Raw genomic sequence first — 27,324 nt, forward strand, 5'->3', positions numbered from 1 at the left:
TTGGGATGTGCTGTAACACTTAACATTGAGATGACGAAAGAACGAACTTGACCAATGCAATTGTCTTTTAGCGATTATTTTGATTAATTTTTTTTGGAGACCAAATTGAAAATTGGATAATTCTTCAGAGATGATTTTGACTATTAACTCATTTTTAATTCTTCGAAATAAATGACTTTTGGAAAAGTGATGAAAAAGTCTTTTCGCTTTTCTAAAAAGTAAAAAATAAATAAGTATTTGTTTGGACGCTATTAAATCGATAAAAAAATTATTTTTCAATGAAAAAATATTTTTTTTTATTTTTTAGTGTATTTGGCAAATTTCTAATAATAAAAGTAAAAGCACTAGCAAAATAAAAAAATATCTTTCTTTGAGAAGTTACAATTTATATTTTTTTTAAAAGATCTTTTTTTTTAAAAAAAAGATATTTTTTACATAATAAATAAACAAAAAATTACATTCATCCTTTTTTTTGAAGTAAAAAAGTTCAACACAACAAAATAGAGCAAAAGAAAAAAAACAAAAAGGTATTTTTATTTTATTTTATCCAAATATTATTAATAAATAAAAAAATATTTTTATATGAAATATCCAAATATAAAATTACTTTTATTTTTAGAGTAAATACCCTTTTTTGCCCCTGTCCTTTTTGGAAATTGACTACACGCCCCCTAACGTTTATAAATTACCAAATCGGCCCCTATCCATATACTCCGTGATACCAATTAGCCCTTCCGTTGATTTCTCCGTTCAAAGTCATCGAAAAACGCTGAGGTATAAGGTGCAGCCCGTGACGTGACGTTGGATCATCCTGCGTGGAATGTTCTGTGGGTATTTGGACAATTAAGCCCCTGCACACTCAGCAAAGCAGCGTCGTTTTGAAAAGATTATTCACATTGTGCAGACTTATCATGGGTTCAGGCTTATACAGTCTAACAAAAAATTATTCACATTCAATTCATATAGAATTTGCAATTACAGAGCAAATAAACCCAACTCTTAACCTTGTCCATGCATTATTTACAGCAACACAATATACCCTAAAACACTACAAACACAATTGCTGTTAACAGAATTAACATTGCCAGTATAACAAATACACCATGGGTATTACTACATTTTTTTATTTTTTTTTCATATTCATTCTCAATCTTAAATTTCAGTTGCTCCAATCTATTCTCCAGCATAGCCATTCTTCCTTGAACATCATTGTTATCTTCATGCCCAAAATATTTAGCAATGAGTTCGTCCAGCCAAACAAAATAGTTGCAGTGACGTTGCTCCGTTTGCAATCGCCATTATAGTGAATACAACTTGTTAAACAACACAAGAAGTTGATTACATAAACTGAAGATGGATGCACACTTACACGATAGTAAGAACAACCCAGGAAGATTCTGTCCGGGTTCTTGGCTGTCTCAGACTCTTGCATGATTGCATACGTGCCACACTTGCATTTAAGGTGCTGAAACTTGGCCTTCATACCCTCACTTGCATTGCTACTCGAACCCACCATAGTCTTCCTCCAGACACGGCGTGTGTTAGAGGTTGAAGATTGCTCTGGATCGCTCATGCTTGAGGCACTAGTGTTAGGGTTCAGAAATGGGGAGACTGAGATTTCACCCAAAACGAGCCAAAGGGCTTCGTTTCAAAACGACGCCGCTTTGCTGAGTGTGCAGGGATTTAATTGTCCAAATGCCCACAGAGCATTCCACGCAGGATTATCCAACGCCATGTCACGGGCTGCACCTTACACCTCAGCGTTTTCCAACGACTTTGAACAGAGAAACCAATCGAAAGGCTAATTGGTATCACAGAGTATATGAATAGGGGCCGATTTGATAATTTATAAACGTTAGGGGACATGTAGTCAATTTCTAAAAAAGACAGAAATGAAAAAGAGTATTTATTCTTATTTTTAAAATATATTTTAAAAAGATATAAATCATATAATTAAAAAAATATATATTTTTAGAGAATGGCGCACAAACAAACTTAAATAAAAGATTGCCTTCCCTGCCTTCCCTTCTCGCTCTGCACTCATCGCCTGGTCTATGCCCTATCCAAGCCAAATACCCCCAAAGTCTCAATTCCATTAACTAAAATCCCCAGTTCGTAATCCCTAATTTGATCACCAAATCAAGAAGATCGATGTGGGCAGCTTCCTGCCTTGCGTCATGCTGTGCCGCGTGCGCATGCGACGCGTGCCGGACGGTCGTTTCGGGAATCAGCCGCCGTTCAGCGAGGATCGCCTACTGCGGCCTGTTCGCCTTCTCCCTCGTCGTCGCATGGATCCTCCGCGAAGTCGCTGCTCCTTTGATGGAGTCTCTTCCTTGTAACTCTTCGCTTCTTCAATTTCACTTTTTCCCCTCTTTTCTTTATTTCTTTCCAGTCGTGTTTGTGTTTTACAATTTATTTGTTTTAAGTTTTTTTTTTCTCGCTTGTCGAATGTACCAAAGATGTGGCAAACTTTGAATTAATCCTGATTTTGGCAATTTCTGTTGGACATTATGTTTTGTTTGATCACATTACTGATATGTGTATTACTTTTTGGGATTTGAATGAAATTTTATTGTCTTTCATTTTTAGTTTTATTGTTTGTTGTGGCAATTGCATGTGCAATTTTTGGGCAGTACGTATAGTTGGAAACAAGATAGACTCACTTGATTGGTAACTGATGAAGTGAGAAATTGAGGGTTTAAATCACCTTGAATTTATAACTTCCATCATATCTGACCCCAATATCTTTCAAGGTGATTAGAGTAACTTTTTCACCTTGCCAACCTCCTCACTTGGAGCTTGACCCTTTTGATCATTATAAGTGTTAAAAGGTTTATTTATGAATTCTGAGATTGATTACTGTCAAAGTCAAATAGTTTGGAAAGTATTTAGTTGGATCATTTTGAAAAAAATTATCAATTTATCTCTGAGATGGATTTTAAATCTATGTATTTCTTTTGTTAGTAATTTGTTAGGGACTTGGGTATTATGGGTGCTCAAAGTCTCACATCGAGTAGTATGGGATGCTTGATGTTGTATATAAGGAGAGAGGTTCTTCCCCGTTAACAGCTAGCTTTTAAGGTGTGGTTTCCCACTTTCCTTAGATACCTAACAATGGTATCAGAGCGTGGTTGTCGGCGCCATGGAAAGGGCTACCTATAGGCTGGATTAAGGTGAATACCGAATACTGATAGACCGTAGCAAAGTGGCTACCGTTGGGTCAGTGTCAATAGAGTGAAGCCGCCGTGGACGTCGGCTCTCAGGGCCGGTGTATTGTTAGGGACTTGGGTATTATGGGTGCTCAAAGTCCCACATCGAGTAGTATGGGATGCTTGATGTTGTATATAAGGAGAGTGGTTCTTCCCCCTTAACAGCTAGCTTTTAAGGTGTGGTTTCCCACTTTCCTTAGATACCTAACATAATTCTTTAGAAATTAGCTTTTGTCAATGATCTCTGTTATTTTATGGAACCCAAATGCTTACTTTTTCGGGCTTCCTTTTTCATCTCCTGACGTGTTATTGCTAGCAAATAAGTGGTTACTGGGTTGATGATTTTGCTTAGGTTAACTGGATGGTCTGATATGATGATGACAATGTACTAACTCCTTATTATGTGATGAGGTGTGATGAGGAAACTAATGTACTTGGTACTTGTTGTAGGGATCAATCACTTTAAACATACCCCTAGCAGAGAATGGTTTGAAACAGATGCAGTTTTGCGAGTTAGCTTGGGGAACTTTCTCTTTTTCACTATTCTAGCAGTTCTAATGATTGGCGTCAAGAACCAGAAGGATCCTCGTGATGGTTTGCATCACGGAGGTTGGATGATGAAAATAATTTGTTGGTTCCTTCTGGTAATCTTTATGTTTTTCCTTCCAAATGAGCTCATCAGCTTTTATGGTAAGTGTTTCTTCTAAAATTTTTTTATCTATTTACTTGAGCTGATTCCTTATAACTTAAGTAACTTGGCTACCAGGCGACACTAAATTTCTTGATTGATATCATATATGAGGGCTTATCACACACTTAAAAGTGTTGGTTTGAAGAGCCTGAGGTTATTGGAAAATGGACATTGCATCTTGAATGAAAAGTGGAAAATGTAGATAAAGATTTTCTAAGTTGTTTAGCAAACTGGAATACTATCAATTTATTGCTTTAAGTCCTGAATATTTTTTTCCCGTAACTAATATATGAATGCTTAAATCATCCTATGGCTTTCTTTAATTTCCCAGTTTAGTGATTCCTTCTTTGATCCATGTAAAGATAACCCAATTTTTAAATTTGCTGTTGACAATGTCACACTGGCCCCCCTTTTTAACCCCACCTTGAGACTGCTTATGTAAGCTTTTGAATAAATCTTAACTTGATTGGTAAAAGCAAACAAGACAATATGCTAAATGTTGCAAATGAGGTTGTTGAGATGGATTAGTGGGAAGACAACTAGATAGGATTATGAATGAGTACACCATACAAAGTGGGACAACGCCAATTTTAGGGATGGAAAAGTCTCCTCTCAAGTAGTTTGCATCTATTTGGAGAAGACCTTTAGAGATCATACTCCTAGTAAGGTGATTGGACTAGACAAAGGAGTTATATAGCTACAGAGACCCAAAAAAGTATAGGGAGGATTATTAAGTATTTATATGCTAATTATTAAAGCATGGATATGATTCTTAATAGAGCCTTATGGCCTCATTTGATCTAACCTTCTGGGACAAGGTGTAGTTGTTGCCTAGTTTGACAAGCCTTTTTCCTATAGGTTTTGCATGTAATTTATTTCATTGTTTATGATTATCTTGAAGTATGTTCTCTTTGCAGAAACCATATCAAAGTTTGGCTCGGGTATGTTTCTTCTAGTTCAAGTTGTGCTATTGTTAGATTTTGTTCATCGATGGAATGACACCTGGGTTGGATATGATGAACAATTCTGGTTAGTTTTAGACGTTGTTTGACATCTGTGATAGCTGTGGCTTTTCTTGACATATATTTACATGAGGATTTTCAGTATTTAAAGGTTCTTTTCATACAGGTATGTTGCTCTGTTTGTGGTTTCACTTGTTTGTTATGTGGCTTCATTTGTGTTCTCGGGAGTTCTTTTTCACTTCTTCACACCATCTGGACAAGACTGTGGAATCAATACCTTCTTTATTACAATGACCCTCCTTCTTGCATTTGTTTTTGCTATTGTTGCTTTGCACCCTGCGGTAAGTTTTTGACTTCTCATTGCAGTTAACCACTTCTAATTTGGTGTCCTTTTAATATATATTGAATGCTTGTTTGTTAGTTGTCTTTTCCTATGATATTTGATATCACATCTTGAAACTTGGGAGGTTCTAAAGGTTACTGTTTCCGTTTTCACTTTTAACTTCAAAACAGGGAAAAATATTATCCTGTGCAAGTTCATATGTAATCTGTTATTCTGTTATGGTGTTATGTTCTAAACCTGGTCTTATCTGCTGTTTTTATCATATCGATTCAATTCAATGTTTGTTATGGATTGAGAATTTCATGAAGATGACATACGGTCCTTCCTGTTGGCTTAGGATGCTATTGAAGTTTTAGATTTGGTTGAAGGATTAATTAGTGGATCATAATCTTGTATGCAAAAATAGTTTTATGCTATATAACAAATATGCATAAAAGTATTCATGATTGTAGATGTAAATGTGTCTGCAATTGAGGTCTTTGAATTATTTTTGTATACAGGTAAATGGGAGCATTCTGCCTGCTTCAGTAATTTCATTATACTGTACTTATCTCTGCTATAGTGCATTGTCTAGTGAACCCCGAGATTACGAGTGCAATGGCCTTCACAAACACTCAAAAGCCGTTTCAACTGGCACCCTTACTTTGGGCTTGCTTACGACAGTTCTATCTGTTGTGTATTCTGCTGTGCGTGCTGGATCTTCTGCCACAGTGCTTTCCCCACCAAGCTCTCCTCGTGCTGGTAAATTCTCAAAATCTAATATTTGTCATGATATGCCATGCTCATATTCATTAGTATATATCTGAACATGGAATCCAATCATATGGATATATGATAGCCGTGAAGCTGAATTTTATTTTTTGATGTTGATGCCATGAAGAACGTAACTATTTATAATATTGTACTTGATGAGCATCAATTCCCCACGATATTAAATATCTGCCGCCATTATGGTGATTATGCAGGGAAGCCTTTGCTTCCGCTGGATGGAAAGGAGGAAATTGAGAATGAGAAAGCAATGCCGGTTACATATTCATATGCCTTTTTCCACTTGATTTTCTCTCTTGCGAGCATGTATTCTGCAATGCTTCTGACAGGTTGGTCAACTTCTGTTGGAGAGACTGGGAAGTTGGTTGATGTCGGGTGGCCTTCTGTGTGGGTTCGGATTGTCACTTGCTGGGCTACTGCCTTGCTCTACTTATGGTCACTTATGGCGCCAATTATGTTCCCAGAAAGGGAGTTTTAACTCTAAATGCCATTCTCCCCAGTTTCAAGGTTTATGGGGAAAGGTTGTGTGTAACTTAACATATTTGTTGCAGATGTGTTGCCTTCATTATCTGTAATTAAATAATATGTATGGTATGCATCTACGTCACATAACGGGAGAAACGTGTGTTATGAATGACAACTTTGAATGGGGTGTGTATGGTGAAAATATTTGTACCCCGAAAAATTACTCTGCATGTCTCCCAGCATCCTTCGCCATTCCTAGTTTCTAAACAAAGCATGCGAAAGGGCCATATCTGGGTTTGTGGCCCTCTTTAAAGGAAGGTTGCCGATAGCCTTTTCAAAAATAATTATGATTTGAATCTTATTTATTATCCAAAATTATAAATATTCTCATGAATTGTGATATTTTAAATGTTGGTAATGCCATGGATGTGGTTGGAATTTCAGTTTCAGATTCCTACTTGCTTCATTAATTTTGGGGGAAAAAGTATTAACTTTAGTTTGATTCAACTTATGAACCATTGAGGAGAAAAACCAGTATGAAATGATTGCTTTGGAGGGGGATGGGAAAATTTTTAATTTTGAAAAGAGTAAAGTGATAAATAAACTCTTGAAAATTTATACTTTGAACATTAATTCTTAAAGAAAAAAAAGTACTTATGAAATCTTCTACGATAGTAGGCATGGACAAGTTATTTTAAATTAAGACTTTTTATCCTAATCATACGAGTTAATTTGAAGGTAATGGGTTTACATTTGTTATTCTAAAGGATTTTATTGATATTTTTTCTTTTTCAGAGGTTAATGTGTTTCATGTTAATTTTTTTAGGAGTTTATGTGTCACTTTACTCTTTAGAAAATCATTAACGAAATTGAAAAAAGGAAGCAATATGGTGGTCGGTTTACAAGTAACAAAAATTATTTGAGATAACTAATTAATCTGGGCAGTTTCATCAATGGAGCTACCATGAAAATTTGGATGGAATAGTTTGCTTTGTTCATCAACTTCAACATCATCACCAAATCTGTCAACAAATGCAATTGCCTCAATTCTACAAAGTTTCGTCTTTTTGAGAAAAACCTGTTACTAATAATTAGATTTGATTTTGAGGGGAAGCTATCAGTATTTTAAAAAATAATCAAAATTTTTTTTTGGTATCATAATAGGACTAAAGGGATGCCCAAAGACTACTAATTATAAACTAAACGGGATAAGGTAGTCCCTTCTTCATCATCAGTTAAAATTCTAATAACCTCTCTAAAAGGTGTATCCAACAAATAATATCCTTTCTCAAGATCTAAACTAATCTGAACTAGGTAGTCAATACATCTATTTCCTTTTTAGTATATATTTACCAAAAGAACATCTTAAGTTTTCTTTTTTGAGCAACTAATACTTCTCAAAAAGGCATTAGAATGTTTGCTAAAATTTCCTTCCCCATTAATTTTGCTAATCACCGCTTGAGAGTCACACAGCACTACCAATTTCCTAATGCCCATAGTCCATGCAAGTTCAAGCCCTTTCTCGATGCCACAAAGTTCTGTCTTATACGCCAAACAACTCCCAAAATGAAAGAAACCTGCTGCCCATCTTTCGTTTGCGTCTTGCAGCAGGCCTCCGCAGCCAGCTTTGGCTGCGTTTCCGTCCCTTGAGTCGTTTATGTTTAGCGTTGTCCACCCTGGTGGTGGTGGAGTCTAACTAATGTGGATCTCCTCTCTTTTCTTTGTAGTAATTCTTCTCCTCCTCCTATTGAATGCTTCTTTTGATTCTTCCACACTTTTAGGATTAACTTGTGGGTTGGGAGGATCTTTGATAATTTTGTTGATTTACTTCTCTTTCTCATGTCCACATTTTCAGCAAATAAAGATGAAGGTTTCTAGCTTATTGTGTCTTTGGCTTTGACCCAATTGGTTATCTAAATTGAGAGTCATCCATTGTTGCACGTTGTTATTGTTGAAGAAATCCATTGCACTTTCGGGTTTGATAAGTTGCATCCACGTTCTTGAAACCTTTCGGCAGTCTCTGATGGTGTGGATAATGCTCGCTCATTTACATTGCAAATTGGGCAGATTTCATTACCCCCAAATAGACGAGCTCTTCTTTGGTAAGTTAAAATTCTCCCATGCATAATTCTACAGATGACCGTTTTGGACTTTTGAGGTTCCTCCCACTTCCAAATTTTTGTCGAATGATTTTGATTGGGTCTTGTCCAATGTTGCAGAGCTTTATATGTAGGGATGGCAACACTTCCAAATTGGTTGCAGAGTTCGGGCCGGGTTTTTAGCGGGGCGAGGACTTGGGGCGGGATCGGGTTTAGGTAATACCCAATCTGGTATATATATAATTTTAGCGTCCTGCTAGGGAGCCAATGGAACTCTTAACCTTTCGGATCTAGAGCTCTAATACTATGTCATGATACCACTCATCCCAGAATCTTATGCTGATGAGAAAAGATAACACTAATGGTTATATCTCTAATACTCTCTAAACTTCCATTGTACGCATTGTACAAATATTCCATTGGCTCCCCATAGTTTTCCATAATTTTAATATTGTATCATATTTAAGTTTTAAATTTAATTTATGTTATATATATGATTATGGTTGTATAAATTTTGAAATTTAATTTTATTTGTTGGATTTTAATAATTATAGAGGCGGGTAGAGATGGGGCAGGTACCCCGTGGGAACGACTTAGGGTTCAACTTTTTATTGCCTACAGATAAGAGCATAGCATGTTGTTATTGTAGGACGGGGTGGGATCGGGTAGGGCAAAAACCCGCCCATACCCGCCCCCATTGCCACCCTTATTATATGTGGCTCTTATAGAAAAATTCTCATCTTCTGTATGTCTCCAACCAATTCTGTTTTCTTCTCTATCATGTGATGGTGCTGGTGAAGCTAGAATCTTCAACACATAGTCTTTTGGTAGGTAGTTTTTGAGTTTGTTTGTGTCCCAATTGCCTGAAATATTAGTCCATTCCCAGACTAAACTCTCACAATCTATTGTTGTTTGGATTGCAAATTCCAATAGGTTTCTAGTATCATTTTAGTGCGCATTTTGAGAATATCCACAACTGAATCAACAAGTGCACTGGGTCGTCCAAGTAATACCTAAGGTAAGTGAGGATCGATCCCACGAGGACTAATGGACTGAGCAACAATGGTTGGCTGATTGGTTTAGTTAGGCAGAAATAAAAGTTGGTTTTGTGGGTTTCAAAAGCATTAAACAATATATCAAGAGTAAAAGAACCAAATAATGCGTTTGGTGTAGAAATCAATGAGAGAAACAATTAAGGTAATGGAGATGTTTACTTTTTCCGGATTAAGTTTTCTTACCAACTATTTTAATCATGCAAGATGCATTCCATATCAAACTGTAGTTGACTAAACCCTATTCTCTTAGTAGTTTAGTCTCCTCTAACCTTTATCAACTGCCAATCTCTTGGTCACTTAATTCCGATTAGAGGGTTAAGTTCAAACCTAGTTTATGACCACAAAACCCTAATTATCTAAAGCTAAAATGGATTATATGTCACATATCCTGATTAGTTCAAGTAATTAGCAATTTAGGAGGAATTTAATTTCAAGCTGTGTTCAAGTGAGAGACTTCTCCCAAGGATCACAAGAACGCATCTAGAATAAGGGTCATACTCTCGTTCCACCCAGATTCATAAAATTAAGAACGGAAGTACTCCTTGAAATTGAATGAGTACATTAATTAAAATGGAAAAATAATAGTCTTAATCCATAGAAATAAATAGAGCTCCTAACCTTAACCAAGGAGGTTTAGTGGCTCATGACTTATAGAGAAAACAAGGGTTCCGAAAAGTAAAATGTGCGGAAGTGAGAAGATCACCCTGAAGGGTGAATCTTTTCCCTTTTATATCTAACCGAATTTGATTTGAAAATAAAATAAAATAAAATAATAAATCCTAAAACTAAGTAAATAAAAATTCCAAAAATAAAAGATAAGATAACAAATAAAAGCTAAATCCAACTAGAGATTCTCCAAGAGTGGGTTTTCAATTCAGACTGCCTGTCGCTAAACACCAGTTGGGCGTTTAGCGCCCATAAGAGGCATAGACATTGCTGTTTTATAAGTCTTGCTAGCGCCTTCGTTGGGGACTTCTCGAGACACCAGTTCAGCCGGGGTATAGGGAGTTTAGAGTCTTTGTGGTAGAGGCTAGAACCAAAGGCATAGCATTCTTTGATCCAGAAGATTCGACCTTGTCTGTGGCATTTTGAGTAGGATCATTGATGAGCAGATAATTTATACCCTTTTTGGCATTATTTTTACATAGTTTTTAGTGTGATTTAGCTACTTTTTATTATATTTTTATTAGTTTTTATTTAAAAATTACATTTCTGGACTTTACTATGAGTTTGTGTGTTTTTCTGTAATTTTCAGTATTTTCTGGCTGAAATTGAGGGACCTGAGCAAAAAACTGATTCAGAGGCTGAGAAAGGACTGTAGATGCTGTTCGATTCTGACCCTCCTTCACTCGAAATGGATTTTCTCGAGATTCAGAAGACCAATTGGCACGCTCTCAATTGCGTTGGAAAGTAGACATCCTGGGCTTTCCAGTAATATATAATAGTCCATACTTTACCCGAGAATTGATGGCCCAAAATGGCGTTCAAAGTCAGCCTAAAACTTTCTGGCGTAAAACGCCAGAACTAGCACCTTTTTCGGTGTTAAACGCCCATTCTAGCACCCAGGGTGGCATTTAACGCCAACTTTGGGCATATGCACATGAAAGCTTGGAAGCTCAGCCCAGACACGCACCAAGTGGGTACCAGAAGTGGATTTCTACACTATCTGTACTTAGTTACTCATTTTCTGTAAACCTAAGTTACTAGTCTCGTATAAAAACTACTTTTAGAGATTCATTTTGTACCTCATGACATTTACACTTCATATTGTACCTTCTACGGCATGAGTCTCTAAACCCCATAGGTGGGGGGTAAGAAGCTCTGTTGTGTTTCAATGGATTAATGCAACTACTATTGTTTTCTATTCAATCACGCTTGATTCTATTCTAAGATACTCACTCGTACTTCAATATGGAGAATATGATGATCCGTGACACTCATCATTATCCTCAACCTATGAACACATGCCTGACAACCACTCCCATTCTATCTGAGCTCAACGTAGTCATTGGGCGACAGCTTGAGTGCGTATCTCTTGGGTTTCTAATCTACAGACCGAGTCCGAAGGTTAGAACCTTCGTGGTATAGGCTAGAACCAATTGGCAGCATTCCTGGGATCCGAAAAGTCTAAACCTTGTCTATGGTATTCCGAGTAGGATCCGGGAAGGGATGACTGTGACGAGCTTCAAACCTGCGAATGTTGGGCGCAGTGACAGTGTGCAAAAGGACAAGGGTCCTATTCCGATGCTAGTGGGAACCGACAGATGATTAGCCGTGCGGTAGCTGTACCTGGTATTTTTCATCCGAGATGAGAAATCCGACAGTTGATTAGTCGTGCAGAGATCTTACCTGGTATTTTTCATCTGAGAGGATCATACAGCTTGCCATTGAAGGAAGCCATGCGTGTTTGGAAAAGAAGACAGTAGGAAAGTAGAGATTCAGACGACAGAGCATCTCCGGAACCTCAACCTTTTTCTCATTACTGAATCACAAGTACTATTTATTTTATGTTATTTATTTTTCATAAATACAATCACTCTTATCATTAATCTCCTGACTAAGATTTACAAAATAATCATAGCTTGCTTCAAGCCGATAATCTCCGTGGGATCGACCCTTACTCACGTAAGGTATTACTTGGACGACCCAGTGCACTTGCTGATTAGTTGTGCGGAGTTGTGAAAAGTGTAATCACAATTTCCCACACCAAGTTTTTGGCGCCGTTGCCGGGAATTGTTCGAGTTTGGACAACTGACGGTTTATTTTGTTGCTTAGATTAGGAAAAATTTATCTTTTTAGTTTAGAGTCACTAAAATTGAATCTTCTATTATTGTTTTTGGTTAAAATTTTAAAATCCTTATTTTTTTTTTCTAAATTATTTTCGAAAATTTTTAAACCAATAACTTCATGATTTAGTCTTCTGTTTGAGTTTAGTTTCATGTTTTAAGTTTGGTGTCAATTGCATGCCTTTATTTTTCTTTCAATTTTTCGAAATACATGTTCTTAGTTCTTTCTTAATCTTTAAGTTGTTCTTGTTTATTTTCCTCTTTTGATCTTTAGTTTTTCTTGTTTTGTGTCTTTTCTTGTTTTTCTTGTGCATTTTCGAATTATTAGTGTCCAAAGTATAAAAATTTTTAAGTTTGGTATCCTTTGTGTTTTTATTTTCTTAAAAATTTCCAAAATTTGTTCTTGGTGTTCATCTTGATCTCCAAAGTGTTCTTGGTGTTCATCTTGACATTCAAAGTTTTCTTCTTTGGTTTCTTTGTTTTGATCTAAAAATTTTAAGTTTGGTGTCATTTTATTGTTTTTCTCTTTCCTCATTAAATTCAAAAATTCAATAAAATATCTTTTCCTTTATTTACTTGTCATTTTCAAATTACCTGTACTATTTTATTATTTTGATTGAAAAATTTTAAATTTGGTGTTTCCTTGCTAAGAAAGTTTCAATCTTCAAATTTCAAAATCATATCTTTTTCAAATCTTTTAAATTTTTGTTTATTTTACAAGTATCTTTAATTTTAAGACATATCTTTTTCAAAACCTCCTAACCACTTTCTCTCTCTTCATTTTTCGAAAATCATACCCAAAAAATTTTTAAAATTTTCATCTATTAATCTTTTTATTATTCGAATTTCTTTTATTTCTTTATCTTTTAGTTTTCAAAATTTATATTTTATTTTTCAATTATTTTATTTTATTTCTTTCTTTCAATTCGGTTTATCTTTAATTAAATAAAATAAAAACAAAAATATTTTAATTTTTCTTTTACTTTATTTCTATTTTACAATCCACAACATCTTCCTTTCTCCATCATGGACCTAAGTAGAAATGAACAGTCCAGAAGGACTTTGGGGTCATATGCTAACCCCACTACTGCTGCATATGGGAGTAGTATCTGTATACCCCCCATAAGAGCAAGCAGCTTTGAGTTAAATCCTCAGCTCATTATCATGGTGCAGCGAAATTGTCAGTATTCCAGTCTTCCACCGGAAGAACCTACTGAATTTCTGGCATAGTTCCAACAAATTACTGACACAGTACGTGATAAGAAAGTAGATCAGGATGTCTACAGATTATTACTGTTTCCATTTGCTGTAAAAGATCAAGCTAAGAGGTGGTTAAACAACCAACCCACAGCAAGCATAAGAACATGGAAACAGTTATTAGACAAATTCCTGAATCAATATTTCCCTCCAAAAAGGATGACACAGCTAAGGCTGGACATCCAAGGCTTTAAACAAGAGGATAATGAATCTCTTTATGAAGTCTGGGAGAGGTACAGAGGGATGCTAAGGAGATACCCCTCTGAAATGTTTTCAGAATGGGTACAGTTGGATATCTTTTATTATGGTCTTACAGAAAAGGGCCAAATATCTTTAGACCATTCAGCTGGTGGATCTATACATATGAGAAAGACAATTGAAGAGGCTTAAGAGCTCATTGATACAGTTGCTAGAAATTAATATCTATACTTAAGTAGTGGGACCTCCATGAAAGAAGAAGCTAATGCAGTATCCACTAAACTTAGTCCTCAAGAACAAGTTGCTGAACTCAATCAGCAATTACTTATTATAACAAAACAGTTTGCAGAATTCAAAGAGATGCTCCAAGACACTAAAAATGCTAACCAGTATATGGAAGCACAATTGGATCAGACAAGACAGCAGCTATCTAAACAGATAACAAAAGAATGCCAAGCTGTTCAATTAAGGAATAGGAAGACATTGAATGTCTCAATTCAAAGCAGCAGAAAGCCAAGAAAGAAACAAATAACAGAGGATGACCAACCCACTGCCCAAAATCCCTCTGAGGATAGTAAGAGCCCAGAGAGGAATGATTCTGGCGTTCAAACGCCAGAAAAGGGTAGGAAAGTTGCGTTAAACGCCCCAGGAATGGCTAATTCTGGCGTCCAAACGCCAGAAAGGGGTGGCAATCTGGCGTTAAACACCCATGAAGCCCCCAATTCTGGCGTTCAAATGCCACTAAGGGATCAGACACCTGCAAGTGCTGATAACAACCCCCTTAAGCAGGCTTCCCCAACCACTTCTATAGGAAATAAACCTGCAGCAACTAAGCTTTATGATACCATGCACATTAGAAGGTGCTTGTACCAAGACAGCTCTATGTGATCTTGGGGCAAGTATCAACCTAATACCTGCATCCACTATCAAAAAGCTTGGTTTGACTGATGAGGTTAAACCAACCCGGATATGTCTCCAACTTGCTGATGGCTCCATTAAAATCCCATCAGGCATAATTGAGGACACGATTGTTAAGGTTGGGCCATTTGCCTTTTCTACTGACTTTGTAGTGTTGGAAATGGAGGAGCACAAGAGTGTAACTCTCATTCTAGGAAGACCTTTCCTAGCAACTGGACGAACCCTCATTGACGTCCAAAGAGGGGAGATAACCCTGAGAGTCAATGAGGATGAGTTTAAGTTGAATGCTGTCAAAGCTATGCAGCATCCAGACACACCAAAAGACTGCCTGAGCGCTGACATCATTGACTCTCTGGTAGAAGAGGTCAATATGACTGAGAGTCTTGAATCAAAGCTAGAGGACATTTTTAAAGATGTTTAGCCCGATCTGGAGGAACCAGAGAAAACAGAAGAACCTCTGATAGCTCCTCAGAAAGAGGAGAAGCCTCCTAAACCCGAGCTCAAACCACTACCACCATCCTTGAAATATGCATTTCTAGGAGAAAATGACACTTTTCCTGTGATCATAAGTTCTGCTTTAGAGCCAAGGGAAGAGGAAGCACTACTTCAGGTGCTAAGGACACACAAGACAGCTCTTGGGTGGTCCATAAGTAATCTTAAGGCATTAGCCCAGCCAGATGCATGCACAAGATCCTATTGGAGGATGATGCTAAGCCAGTGGTTCAACCACAGAGGCGGCTGAATCCAGCCATGAAGGAGGTGGTGCAGAAAGAGGTCACTTAGTTACTAGAGGCTGGGATTATTTATCCATTTCTGATAGCCCCTGGGTGAGCCCTGTCCAAGTTGTCCCCAAGAAGGGAGGCATGACAGTAGTTCACAATGAAAAAAATGAACTGGTTCCTACAAGAACAGTTACAGGGTGGCGTATGTGTATTGACTATAGAAGACTCAATATAGCCACCGGAAAGGATCATTTTCCTTTACCATTTATAGACCAGATGCTAGAGAGACTAGCAGGTCATGAATACTACTGCTTTTTGGATGGTTATTCAGGTTACAACCAAATTGTAGTAGATCCTCAGGACCAAGAGAATACAACATTCACATGTCCTTCTGGAGTATTTGCTTACAGAAGGATGCCATTTGGTCTGTGCAATGCACCTGCAACTTTTTTGAGGTGCATGCTCTCTATCTTCTCTGATATGGTAGAGAAATTTCTGGAAGTCTTCATGGATGACTTCTCAGTATTTGGCGACTCATTCAGCTCCTGGCTTGACCATCTAGCACTTGTTCTGAAAAGGTGCCAAGAGACTAACCTGGTGTTAAACTGGGAAAAATGTCACTTTATGGTGACTGAAGGAATTGTCTTTGGGCACAAAATTTCAAGCAAGGGAATAGAGGTGGATCAAGTTAAGGTAGAGGTAATTGAAAAATTACCACCACCTGCCAATGTTAAAGCAATCAGAAGCTTTCTGGGACATGCAGGATTCTATAGGAGGTTTATAAAGGATTTTTCAAAAATTGAAAAACCTCTAAGTAATCTGCTAGCTGCTGACACGCCATTTGTTTTTAACACTGAGTGTCTGCAAGCGTTTGAAACTCTGAAAGCTAAGTTGGTCACAACACTAGTTGTTTCTGCACCAGACTGGATATTACCATTCGAACTAATGTGTGATGCCAGTGACCATGCCATTGGTGTAGTGTTGGGATAGAGGCATAACAAGCTTTTGCACGTCATTTACTATGCTAGCTGTGTTTTGAATGACGCACAGAAAAATTACACAACCACAGAAAAAGAGTTACTTGCAGTGTTTTATGCCATTTGACAAGTTCAGATCTTATTTAGTGGGATCAAAAGTGATTGTGTACACTGACCATGCTGCTCTAAAATATCTCCTCACAAAGCAGGATTTAAAACCCAGACTCATAAGATGGGTGTTGCTTCTGTAAGAGTTTGATATAGAAATAAGAGACAGAAAAGGGACAGAGAACCAAGTAGCAGATCACCTATCCCGGATAGAACCAGTAGAAGGGGCGTCCCTCCCTCCTACTGAAATCTCTAAAATCTTTCCGGATGAGCAACTCTTTGCCATTCAGGAATTACCATGGTTTGCAGACATTGCAAACTATAAAACTGTGAAATTCATACTCAAAGAGTACAGTAAGCAACAAATGAAAAAGTTAATTTTTGATGCAAAGTACTACTTGTGGGATGAACCATATCTCTTTAAAAGGCATGCAGACGGAGTAATCCGTAGATGTGTGCCTAGAAAAGAGGCACAAAAGATCCTATGCCACTGCCATGGATCACAATATAGAGGACACTTTGGAGGTGAGCGAACAGCCACCAAGGTTCTCCAATGTGGCTTCTACTGGCCTACTCTCTATAGAGACTCCCGAGAGTTTGTATGTAACTGTGATAGTTGCCAGAGAGTTGGTAATCTGCCTCATGGTTATGCCATGCCTCAACAAGGGATCTTAGAGATTGAGTTGTTTGATGTATGGGGTATTGACTTCATGGGGCCTTTCCCACCATCATACTCAAACACTTATATTCTAGTGGCAGTAGACTATGTATCCAAATGGATAGAGGCAATTGCAACACCCACTAATGATACCAAGACAGTGATGAAGTTTCTCCAGAAGCATATCTTCAGTAGGTTCGGTGTCCCTAGGATACTTATCAGTGATGGAGGCACTCATTTCTGCAATAAACAGCTTGACTCTGCTCTGGTCTGATATAGAATTAACCACAAAGTGGCAACTCCATATCATCCACAGATAAATGGGCAGGCTGAAGTCTCAAATAGAGAACTAAAACGAATCCTAGAACGGACTGTAAGTACCCGTAGAAAGGACTGGGGAAGAAGTCTGGATGATGCTCTGTGGGCATACAGAACAGCATTCAAGAATCCTATAGGGACCTCTCCATACCAGCTTGTGTATGGAAAAGCCTGTCATCTGCCAGTGGAACTGGAACACAAGACCTACTGGGCAACCAGGTTCCTAAACCTTGATGCTAAGATAGTTGGAGAGAAAAGACTACTCCAGTTGAATGAGCTAGAGGAGTTTAGACTCAATGCTTTCGAAAATGCTAAAATCTATAAAGAAAAAGCAAAAAGATGGCATGACAAAAGGCTGTCATCTAGAGTCTTTGAGCCAGGACAGAAGGTCCTGCTATTTAACTCTAGGCTCAAATTGTTCCCTGGGAAATTGAAGTCCTAGTGGAGGGGACTATATGTGATTACAAGTGTGTCACCATATGGCTATGTAGAGCTTCAGGATATTGATTTTGACAAAAAGTTCATTGTTAATGGACAGAGAATCAAATATTATCTTGAAGGCAATATTGAGCAAGAATGCTCAAAACTGAGATTGAATTAAAAAGCTCAGTGAAGTCTAGCTAAAGACAGTAAAGAAGCGCTTACTGTGAGGCAACCCAGCTATTATCAAATCAAATTAGATGTTTATAACAATTATATAAGTCCATTTAATTTTGTTGTCCATGTTTATTGATGCTTTTTCAGTAAACAAGTCAAGGGTATGAAGGTTCAGAACATAAAGCAGAAGAATGATAGAGTAAAAGAGCTCACTGGCATCAAAACGCCAGTAAAGAGGCAATCTGGGCGTTAAACGCCAGAATGGCTATTATTCTGGGCGTTTAACGCCAGAAACAGCAGCATCCTAGGTGTTCAGAAAAATTCCCAATGAGAAAGGATTTCTGGCGTTTAACGCCAGCCAGGGTATCTGGCTGGGCGTTAAATGCCTAAAATGGCCACTAGATGGGCGTTAAACGTCAGAATGGCTATCATTTTGGGCGTTTAATGCCAGGATAGCTAGGGGAGAGGTAATTTCATTTCAATTCAAATTTTTTTCGAATTTTCATGTTTTAAATCAAAATTTTCTGCATCCAAACATTACAAACATTCATCTTTTGATTTCCATTCACAAAAATTTATGAACTTATAAATTTTCATTAATTCTCTTTCAAATTCTTTTCAAATCTTTTTCAAACACTCATTTATCTTTTCTATTTCTTTTCAAATCTTTTCAATTCATTCATATTATCTTTTATTTCTTAGATGCATAAACTAAAATTCAGATTTAACTTCCTCACATCTTCTTCATATCTCTTAAATTTTGAAAACAATCTTCTCTTTTGCATATCATGTTTATCTTGTATCAATCATATCTTTCAATCATATCTTTTTCTAAAATTTCAAAACCATACCCTCCCTCCCCTCTATTTATACATTCGGCCATCACCCCTCCTCCATCATTCGAATCCTTCTGTCTATCTACTCATTTTCTTTCTTTGCTTTTGCTTGAGGACAAGAAAACCTCTAAGTTTGGTGTGATTTTCCGTGATCACTGACCAAGATCATGGCCCCTAAAGGAAAACAAACCACTCAAAGAGGTAAGAAAGAAAACAATCCAAAACCACAATGGATGCATGAGAGGTTTTGCACCAAAGAACATGCATATCATTACTTCAAAATAGTGTGCAGAAGATCAGTGATCCCAGAAGTCAAGTTCGATCTGAAAGAAGACGAATATCCAGAGATCCAAGAGCAAATTCGAAACAGAGGCTAGGAAATCCTAGCTAATCCTGAGATGAATGTGGGAAGAAATATGGTCCAGGAATTCTATGCAAATCTGTGGCTGACAGATAAGCAAAGAATGGAGGGAACCGTCTTCCACACTTTCCGAACCATGGTCAGAGGGAGGATTATCTACTTCCATCTTGACAAAGTGAGAGAAGTCCTCAAACTTCCTCAACTGCAGGATGATCCAGAATCCTTTAATAGGAGAATGACTAAAGATAAAAAGTTGGATAAAGTTCTAGAGGATATCTGCCTCCCTGGAACCAAGTGGATAACCAATTCAAAAGGTATTCCAAACCAACTAAAGAAAGGAGACCTCAAGCCAATTGCTAGGGGCTGGCTGGATTTCATTGGGAGATCTATACTTCCCACCAGTAACCGCTCTGAAGTCACTGTCAAAAGAGCAGTGATGATTCACTGTATTATGCTGGGAAAAGAAGTGGAGGTTCATAAGCTAATTCCTTGTGAAATTTACTTAATTGCAAACAAGGAATCCACTGAAGCCAAATTGGCTTATCCAAGCTTGATCAGTCTGTTATGTAAAGATGCGGGGATACAGATAGGTGTGGATGAGTATATTCCAGTTGAACACCCAATCACTAAAAGGATAATGGATAGACCTCAAGTTCAAGACAACCTCATCAAGAGGAGGGCGCATGAGCTCCTTCCAGAAATTCCTCAATTTGACTATTGCGCCTGCTTAGAAGCATCTGTCAACAAGCTGCAAGAATCTATGGATCAACTTAAAGAAGAGCAGCAGAATCAGAACAGCATGCTCTGCAAACTGTTCAGAGAATAAGAGGAGCAAGGGCGTGAGCTACAGGAACTAAAGCGCCAGAAGCTAATCCTTGAAGAGCCGAACATTCCACAGATTGAAGGAGCACCTATCTCTCAAAATAAAGGTTGTTGAGTCCTAACTCTATGATAACTTTTTTTATTAGAAACATATTTTAAGAGTTACATAAGCATTAGTATTAGAGTCATTTATTTTTATGTCTTTAATTTCCTTTCTTTTATTATTATTTGTTTGCTTTTATGTTTATTTTATGTCTTATTTTTATTCCATGATCAATAAAGTTTAGAGTCTATGTCTTAAAGCTATGAATGCCCTATGAATCCATCACCTTTCTTAAATGAATAAAGTACATGAATTTTGAATTTTATCTTGAAATTAGTTTAATTATTTGGATGTGGTTGCAATACCTTTTGTTTTCTGAATGAATGCTTGAACAGTGCATATTTTTGAATTTGTTGTTTATGAATGTTAAAATTGTTGGCTCTTGAAAGAATAATGAAAAAGGAGAAATGTTATTGATAATCTGAAAAATCATAAAATTGATTCTTGAAGCAAGAAAAAGCAGTAAAAAGCTTGCAAAAAAAAAGAGAAAAGAAAAAGTGGCGAAAAAGTTCGAAAAAAAATTTAAAGAAAAAAGAAAGAAAAAGAAAAAACAAGCAGAAAAAGCCAGTAATCCTTTAAACCAAAAGGCAAGGGTTGAAAAAGGATCCAAGGCTTTGAGCATTAATGGATAGGAGGGCCCAAAGGAATAAAATCCTGGCCTAAGCGGCTAAATCAAGCTGTCCCTAACCATGTGCTTGTGGCGTGAAGGTGTCAAGTGAAAAGCTTGAGACTGAATGGTTAAAGTCGTGGTCCAAAGCAAAAAGAGTGTGCTTAAGAGCTCTGAGCACCTCTAACTGGGGACTCTAGCAAAGCTGAGTCACAATCTGAAAAGGTTCACCCAGTTATGTGTGTGTGGCATTTATGTATCCGGTGGTAATACTGGAAAACAAAATGCTTAGGGTCACGGCCAAGACTCATAAAAGTAGCTGTGTTCAAGAACCAACATACTGAACTAGGAGAATCAATAACACTATCTGAATTCTAAGTTCCTATAGATGCCAATCATTCTGAACATCAAAGGATAAAGTAAGATGCCAAAACTTCAGAAGCAAAAAAGCTACAAGTCCCGCTCATCTAATTGAAGCTAATCTTCATTGATAAGTTTGGAATTCATTGTATATTCTCTTCTTTTTATCCTATTTTGTTTTCAGTTACTTGGGGACAAGCGACAATTTAAGTTTGGTGTTGTGATGAGCGGATAATTTATACCATTTTTGGAATTGTTTTTACATAGTTTTTAGTATGATTTAGCTACTTTTTATTATATTTTTTTAGTTTTATTTAAAAATAACATTTTTGGACTTTAGTATGAGTTTGTGTGTTTTTCTATAATTTCAGGTATTTTCTGGCTGAAATTGAGGGACCTGAGCAAAAATCTGATTCAGAGGCTGAGAAAGGACTGCAAATGATGTTGGATTCTGACTCTCCTGCACTCGAAATAGATTTTCTCGTGCTACAGAAGCCCGATTGGTGCGCTCTCAATTTTTTTGGAAAGTAAATATCCTGGGCTTTGCAGAAATATATAATAGTCCATACTTTTCCTGAGAATTGATGGCCCAAACTGGTATTCAAAGTCAGCCTAAAACTTTATAGCGTAAAAAGTCAGAACTGGCACCTTTTTCGGCGTTAAACGCCCATTCTGGCACCCAGGGTGGTGTTTAACGCCAACTTTGGGCATATGCACGTGAAAGCTTGGAAGCTCAGCCCAGACACGCACCAAGTGGGTCCCGGAAGTGGATTTCTGCATTATCTGTACTTAGTTACTCATTTTCTGTAAACCAAAGTTACTAGTTTAGTATAAAAACTACTTTTAGAGATTCATTTTGTACCTCATGACATTTTACACTTCATATTGTATCTTCTACAGCATGAGTCTCTAAACTCCATAGGTGGGGGGTGAGGAGCTCTGCTGTGTTTCAATGGATTAATGCAATTACTACTGTTTTCTTTTCAATCACGCTTGATTCTATTCTAAGATACTCACTCATACTTCAATATGGAGAATATGATGATCCGTGACACTCATCATTATCCTCAACCTATGAACACGTGCCTGACAACCACTCCCGTTCTATCTGAGCTCAACGTAGTCACTGGGCGACAGCTTGAGTATGTATCTCTTAGGTTTCTAATCTACGGACCGAGTCCGGAGGTTAGAACCTTCGTGGCATAGGCTAGAACCAATTGGCAGCATTCCTAGGATCCAGAAAGTCTAAACCTTGTCTGTGGTATTCTGAGTAGGATCCGGGAATGGATGACTGTGATGAGCTTCAAACCTGCGAATGTTGGGCGCAGTGACAGTGTGCAAAAGGACAAGGGTCCTATTCCGACGCAAGTGGGAACCGACAGATGATTAGCCGTGCGGTAGCTGGACCTGGTATTTTTCATCCGAGACGAGAAATCCGACAGTTAATTAGCCGTGCAGAGATCGTACCTGGTATTTTTCGTCCGAGAGGATCATACAACTTGCCATTGAAGGAAGCCATGCGTGGTTGGAGAAGAAGATAGTAGGAAAGCAGAGATTCAGACGACAGAGCATCTCCAGAACCTCAACCTGTTTCTCATTATTGACTCACAAGTACTATTTATTTTATGTTATTTATTTTTCATAAATACAATCACTCTTATCATTAATCTCCTTACTATGATTTACAAAATAATCATAGCTTGCTTCAGGCCGACAATCTCCGTGGGATCGACCCTTACTCACGTAAGGTATTACTTGGACGACCCAGTGCACTTGCTGGTTAGTTGTGCCAAGTTGTGAAAAGTGTAATCACAATTTCCCACACTAATCATCAAGGGGAATGAACTGCAGGAGCTTCACCCTCAATCAGACTGGATTCACACTAACCCTGGGTTCGGCTCTGGAGGAGAATCGACGACCTCTCGAAAAAGGCGTTGATCACATATAGCCTGCCATAGAAGAAATCATTCACAGTTGGAGAAGACAGTAAAACCGAATTGATCCAGAAGAATAAAGCATCTCCGAAACCTTAACGATCTTCTTATCATTGCTTTCACCATCAATTGAGTAATGTTTTCTTTATTTTACCTTTATGCGCTTTAAACAACCAACCAAATTTCTATCCGCCTGACTAAGGTCTACAAGATAACCATAGCTTGCTTCAAATTACAATCCTCGTGGAATCGACCCTGACTCACTCAGGTATTACTTGGACGACCCAGTTCACTTGCTGGTTCAGTTGTGCGAAGTTTAATTCCGCGCACCAAGTTTTTGGCGCTGTTGTCGGGGATTGTTCGAGTTTGGACAACTAACGGGTTATCTTATTTCTTAGATTATGTATTATTTTTAATTTTGTTAGAGTCTTTTATCTCCCTCCTCTTTTTCGAAAAAAAAAATAAAAACTTTATAAAAAATTTTTACTTTTCTTTATCAATCTTTATCTTTTGTTTGAGTCTTTTATTCTTGTTCTTGTTGAATTTTTGAATTTCTTGTCTTTCTTTCCAAAAATTTCAAAATTAGTGTCTTTTGTTTGAGTCTGGTGTCATTCTTTAAGTTTGGTATCTTCTTGTGTCTTTTCTTTTAAAATTTTTGAAATTAGTGTCTTTGGTTTTCAAATTTTTAAGTTTGGTGTCTCTTTGTGTTTTTCTTTGCAATTTTTGAATTCTAGGTGTCTTAGATCTAAAAATTTTGAGTTTCGTGTCTCTTTGTTGTTTTTCTCTTTCTTCATTAATTAAAAAAAATAAAAAAATATTTTCTTTCACTTTAATTTTCGAAAATCATAAAAAAGATTTCAAATTTTAATTTCAAAATCATTATCTTATCTTATCTTAGTTTTAAATTTCAAATTCAAATCTTTTCAAAAATCATATCTTTTTCAAATTACTATCTTAACTTTCTATCTTTCTTTAAAATTCAAAAATCTTATCTTATCTTATTTCAAATTCAAATTTCAAAATCAAATCTTGTTCAAAAATCAAAATTCAAATCTTATGTTTTTCAAATCTTTTTCAAATTCTTATCTTATCTTTTATAATTCAAATTTTAAATTCAAATCTTTTTCAAATCTTTTCAATTTCTATCTTATCTTTTCTAATTTTAAATTTTAAATTCAAATCTTTTCTAATCTCTATCTTATCTTAATTTCAAATCTTTCTTAATTAGTTACTTGTTTTCTGTTTCTTCTTTTTCAAACTTCCTAACTAATTCTTCTCTCTTCTAATTTTCGAAAATATCTTCTCTCTTTCTCTCTTTTCTTTTTTGAAAATTCATTATTTAATTTTCAAATCCTTTTAGTTAATTAGTTTTATTTTTGAATTTAATTAATAATTAAAATAAAAACAAAAATATTTTCTCTTTTTACTTTCTAATTTTTGAATTCTTCTCTCCTCATAGCCAAATTCTTCCTCTCTTCTCTCTATCATCATTCTTCTCTCTTCTTCACATCTCACAGGGAGTCCTCTGTTCTTGAACATAGAGCTCCCATTCTTCTTCTTTCTTGTCTTCTTTTTCTTGTTTATGACCAGGAACAGAGATAAAGAACCTCTCTTTAATCCTGACCCTGAACCTGATAAAACTCTAAGGCGGCATTTACAGCAAGTTAAAATACAACACTCCGAAAGAAACCTCCTCTGAAAATTTTGAACAAGAAGCTGAAGACATGGTAGACAATGCTAATAATGAAGGAGATGCAAGAAAGGTTCTTGGTGACTACCCCATACCGACCTCTAATTTCTATGGAAGAAGTATCTACATACCTTCCATTAGAGCTAACAACTTTGAGCTTAAGCCTCAGTTAGTCTCTCTTTTGCAACAGAATTGCAAGTTTCATGGACTTTCACTAGAAGATCCACACCAATTCCTGTCAAAATTCTTGCAAATCTGTGACACTGTCAAGACCAATAGAGTGGATCCTGAGGTCTACAAACTTATGCTCTTTCCCTTTGTTGTTTGAGACAGAGCAAAAATATGGTTGGATTCTCAACCTAAAGAAAGCTTAGACTCTTAGGAAAAGTTGGTCAATGCTTTCTTGGCCAAATTCTTTCCTCCTTAAAGGATGAGCAAAATCAGAGTAGAAGTTCAAACCTTCAGACAAAGAGAAGGAAAATCCTTCTATGAAGCTTGAAAAAGATACAAGCAACTGATCAGGAGATGTCCTTCTGACATGCTCTCAGAATGGTCTAGCTTAGACATCTTCTATGATGGCTTGTCTGAGATGTCCAAAATATCATTGGACAGCTTTGCAGGTGGATCACTCCACTTGAAGAAAATGCCTGCAGAAGTAAGAGAACTCATTGAGATGGTTGAAAACAACCAATTCATGTACACCTCTGAGAGAAATCCTGTGAACAATGGGGTCCCTCAGAAGAAAGGAGTTCTTAAAGTTGACAGTCTGAATGCCATATTGGCTCAGAACAAGATCTTGACCCAACAGGTCAATATGATGTCTCAGCATTTGACTGGAATGCAAGCTACAACTGGCAGCAATAAAAAAGCTTCATTTGAAGTAGAAGCTTATGATCCTGACCAACCCACCATAGAAGAGGTGAATTACATGGGATAACCCTATGGAAACACCTACAACCCCTCATGGAGGAATCATCCTAACCTTTCATGGAAGGATTAACAGAAGCCTCAGCAAGGCTTCAATAATAATCAAGGTGGAAGAACCCATAATAGGTTCAACAACAGGCCACTATTCCCATCTTCTCAAGGGAATATGGAGACTCCTAAGCAGAGCTTTTCTGGCTTGGTAACTATAGTCTCCAACCTCTCTAAGACCACTCATAGTTTCATAACTGAAACAAGATCCTGCATTAGAAATTTGGAGGTATAAGTTGGTCAACTGAGCAAGAGAATCCCTGAGACTCCTCTTGATATTCTTCCTAGTAACACTGAAGTAAACCCAAGAGAAGAGTGCAAGGCCATCACCACAAAGGATGAGGCCAAATCTAGAGAAATTGGGATGGCATTGAACGCCAGTGAGGAAGACCTCACTGGGCATAGCACAGAAGCTGGCGTTGAACTCCTGTGAGGAATACCTCATTGGGAGTTCAACGCCCAAACAGGCATCAAAATTGGCATTGAACACTAGTGAGGAAGCCCTCACTGGGCATTCAATGCCCAAACTGGCAGGGAATCTGGCATTGAACGCAAGCCAGGGAGCACTGGCTGGGTGTTCAACACCCAACTTGGCAAAGGAACTGGCGTTGAACGCCAGTGAAGGGATGCATGATGGGCGTTCAATGCCCAAAGAACCACCAAAACTGGCGTTGAACACCAGTAATGGCATACCTACTGGGTTTTCAACACCCACTGATAAAGTTCTTATCCAAGTATTAAAGGAAGCCTAGGCTCATGTAGAGACCATAGAGGTTCCCTTGCATGCACTCCTGCAGTGCATGAGTTCTGAGGAATACTCATCCTCTGATGAGGATGGGGATACTAGGGAAGAGCAAGTTGCTTGGTACCTAGGAGCACTTATGAAGCTAAATACTAAGTTATTTGGCACAAAATCTTTGGAGGAAGAACCTCCAGTGCTTGCCAAAGAACTCAATGCTTTGGTACAGTAGAAGCTACCTCAGAAGCTTCTGGATCCCAGACAATTCCTAATTCCTTGTACCATAGGCACCATGACCTTTGAAAAGGCTCTGTGTGACCTAGGGTCAAGCATAAACCTCATGCCACTCGCTGTAATGGAGAAGTTGAGAATCTTTGAGGTACAAGCTGTAAATATCTCACTAGAGATGGCAGACAAATTAATGAAGAAAGTATATGGCTTAGTAGAGGATGTACTGGTAAAGGTTGAAGACCTGTACATCCCTGCAAACTTCATAATCTTAGACATTGGAGAAGATGAGGATGAATCCATCATCCTTGGAAGACTTTTCCTAGCCACTGCCAATGCTATCATTGATGTAGCTAAGGGAGAACTGATTTTGCAACTAAAGGAGGATCACATCTTGTTCAAGATGCCTCACCCCAACTCTCCCTCTGAAAAAAGAGAGATAACTGTGCAACACTTAGTGTTCCAACCATCTCTTTTAGTGCAAAGCTTTACCAAGCCACCAAACATCAATTCTAAGTTTGGTGTTGGGCAGCCATCA

General features: G+C 37.4%; 1 protein-coding gene and 1 long non-coding RNA gene across 3 annotated transcripts; both read left to right on the top strand.

The window, feature by feature from the left end:
* Positions 1–1,980: 1,980 nt before the first annotated feature.
* Positions 1,981–6,658, top strand: LOC107648819 (uncharacterized). The gene is made up of 6 exons (XM_016352633.3): positions 1,981–2,335; positions 3,660–3,899; positions 4,818–4,929; positions 5,029–5,203; positions 5,706–5,946; positions 6,171–6,658. Exons 1-6 carry the CDS (start codon positions 2,152–2,154, stop codon positions 6,449–6,451), a joined length of 1,233 nt encoding a protein of 410 aa, XP_016208119.1. The 5' UTR covers positions 1,981–2,151; the 3' UTR covers positions 6,452–6,658.
* Positions 6,659–7,821: 1,163 nt separating this feature from the next.
* On the top strand, positions 7,822–8,912 carry LOC148561846 (uncharacterized). Of its 2 annotated transcripts, none has more exons than XR_015886164.1 (3): positions 7,822–8,164; positions 8,294–8,540; positions 8,658–8,912. It is a non-coding gene; the product is annotated as an uncharacterized LOC148561846 (long non-coding RNA). The 2 variants fall into 2 exon arrangements; XR_015886165.1 differs by having other exon boundaries at positions 7,822–8,161.
* Positions 8,913–27,324: the final 18,412 nt, after the last annotated feature.

Source organism: Arachis ipaensis, chromosome B6 (genome assembly GCF_059453495.1).
Source record: "Arachis ipaensis isolate K30076 ecotype BB chromosome B6, ASM5945349v1, whole genome shotgun sequence".
Classification (NCBI taxonomy): domain Eukaryota; kingdom Viridiplantae; phylum Streptophyta; class Magnoliopsida; order Fabales; family Fabaceae; genus Arachis; species Arachis ipaensis.